The sequence below is a fragment of the Callorhinus ursinus genome, unplaced genomic scaffold (genome assembly GCF_003265705.2).
Source record: "Callorhinus ursinus isolate GAN/ISIS: 27379988/994484 unplaced genomic scaffold, GSC_fseal_2.0 scaffold1206, whole genome shotgun sequence".
NCBI lineage: Eukaryota > Metazoa > Chordata > Mammalia > Carnivora > Otariidae > Callorhinus > Callorhinus ursinus.
Genome location: NW_027398261.1, coordinates 6,345 through 8,470, shown reverse-complemented (window position 1 = coordinate 8,470; position 2,126 = coordinate 6,345). Strand labels below are relative to the sequence as shown.

At 47.4% G+C, this 2,126-nt stretch overlaps 1 protein-coding gene across 1 annotated transcript; it reads right to left on the bottom strand.

The window, feature by feature from the left end:
* Positions 1 to 370: 370 nt before the first annotated feature.
* On the bottom strand, positions 371 to 689 carry LOC112818344 (small ribosomal subunit protein eS28-like). The gene has a single exon (XM_073890608.1). The coding sequence runs from the start codon at positions 661 to 663 to the stop codon at positions 454 to 456; it is 210 nt and encodes a 69-aa protein (XP_073746709.1). The 5' UTR covers positions 664 to 689; the 3' UTR covers positions 371 to 453.
* Between the last annotated feature and the right edge of the window lie 1,437 nt (positions 690 to 2,126).

Genomic DNA, 2,126 nt, shown 5'->3' with positions numbered 1-2,126 from the left:
CCCAGCCCACTGAATCTTTACTGAGCACCAGTGTGTACTAGCACACTGCCAGGCACACAGCAATTTTCCAGAAATTATTAATGGAACAGTAAGGGTATAAGGTACTATGCAGGTGGCTAGACATACAGACATGAACCAGGCAGGCTTGCGCTATACTCATGGAGCTTTGGAGCCTAGAGGATAAAAACAGATAAGGATGCATACAGGTGTGCTGGATCTCAAGATTCCTACAGAGTCCAGTAAACAGGGGTAGGTGGCCTAGTTTGGAGAGGCTCAAGGAAGGCTTCAGTATGGAAGAAGCCTTTATTTATTTATGTATTTATGTATTTATTTATTTATTATTTATTTATTTATTTATTTATTTTACATTCAACGTAAACACTTTATTAACAACCGCAGATCATCCCTGTGAGCCAAGTGGTCGACCCAGACATCCAGGACCCAGCCACAAGTTCAGCGCAACCTCCGAGCTTCTCGCTCTGACTCCAACAGGGTGAGCACATCCCCCTCGCGCACGGGGCCTTTCACGTTGCAAATGATGGAGCGGCTCATGTCGTCCATGAACTCCACGCGCACCTGCGTGCACTGTCCTTGCGAGCCGGTCCTGCCCAAAACCTTGGTGACCCTGGCCAACTTGATAGGCTGCACACGGCTCGTGTCCATGATGGCGGCGCGGCGCAGGTCGGGCGGAGAGCTGGAAGACGCCTTTAAACAGAAGTTGAAGGACACACAATCTGCCCCACCTGGTCGGAGGCTCTATGGAAAAGACTGAAGCCTGGAGCTAAGTGAAGCAGGTGGGACAAACAGCCACCAGATAAAGGGAACACCTCTATGAACACCCTGGGGCCAAATACAGCAGGCAGGTTCCTGGACCTGAGAAGTGATAGGTAGGGCTGCCACGGGGAAGGCACAGAGGACGACAGAATGAGCTCCAGTGGAACCTTGACTCAGCTTTTCCTGGTGCACACCAGACTTGGGTGGGGTAGAAGGTCCCCGCCAAAGAGAGTGGCACTTGAATGTCTGTCTGGATAATGATTTATAGAATAAAACTCAGCCCTCTTGAGGTCAGAGTCCCTGTGAATAACAAAACGTTTTGTCCCACTGTGCGAACATGACACGGGACGTGTTCTGAAGCTGTCAGTGCCTTGTCAAAATGATGGGAGAGGAAAAGAGCAGAGGAGGAGAAACAGCTGGAGTCAGTTAGAGTTAAGATACGTATAGTTTGCAAATAAATTATCTGTCAAAGCGTGTTTTGTTTCTTGCTTATTCCAACATGTTTGAAAATGCTTAAATTGTTCGGTTGAGGCCAGAATTCTCTGAGGATCAGGCTTTCACTTTATTGCATGTGTCTGTTAATACTTAACGGCCCCCTTCTGCAGATCTCCTGTGATCTGCATCAAATAAAGTGACTAACCTAAGCTATGATTGGATGGAGCCCTAGGTCACCCAAATAAACTGTAGCAAAACGGCCACATACCCAACAGCAAATACGTGGCTCTACCTTCAGAGATAATCCAGAGTCCTACAATTTCACCTCACCTTCCTGCTACTCCTGGGGTCCAGGACACCGTTAACTCTCGCTCAGATTATTACAGTGTCATCCTAAATTGTCTCCCTGCTTCTGCCCTTGGGTCCTCCTCGGTCTAAGTTCAGTAGAGCAACCGGAGATTTATTTAAAAGGCGAATCAGATCCTATTCCTCCTCTGCTATATCTCACCTTCAGGTTCTTCAGAGAAAGGGAACCAATAGGGTCTATACATACAGAGAGACTTATTTTAAGGGATTGGCTCATATGATTGTAGAGGTTGACAGGATCAAAATCTGCAGGGTGGGCCAGCAGGTTAGAGACGCAGGGAGAGCCAGTGCTGCAAGTCCAAAAGCTGTCTGCTGGCAAAACAGTCTTTTGTTCTATTCAAGCCTTCAACTGATGGGATGAGGCCTATCCACATTACGAAGGGCAATCTGCTTTACTCAATGTCTAACAATTTAAATGTAAACCTCATCCCAAAACACCCTCATGAAAACATCCAGAATAATGGGGCACTGTGGCCCAACCAGGTTGACAGACACAACTAACCATCACTTCTCCTAACAATGGCCTACAAGCTCCTCATGGCCAGTAGCCC

What these genes read in the sequence shown, in the direction of transcription:
- LOC112818344 (XM_073890608.1), bottom strand. Translation starts at nt 663, where the DNA reads ATGGACACGAGCCGTGTGCAGCCTATCAAGTTGGCCAGGGTCACCAAG.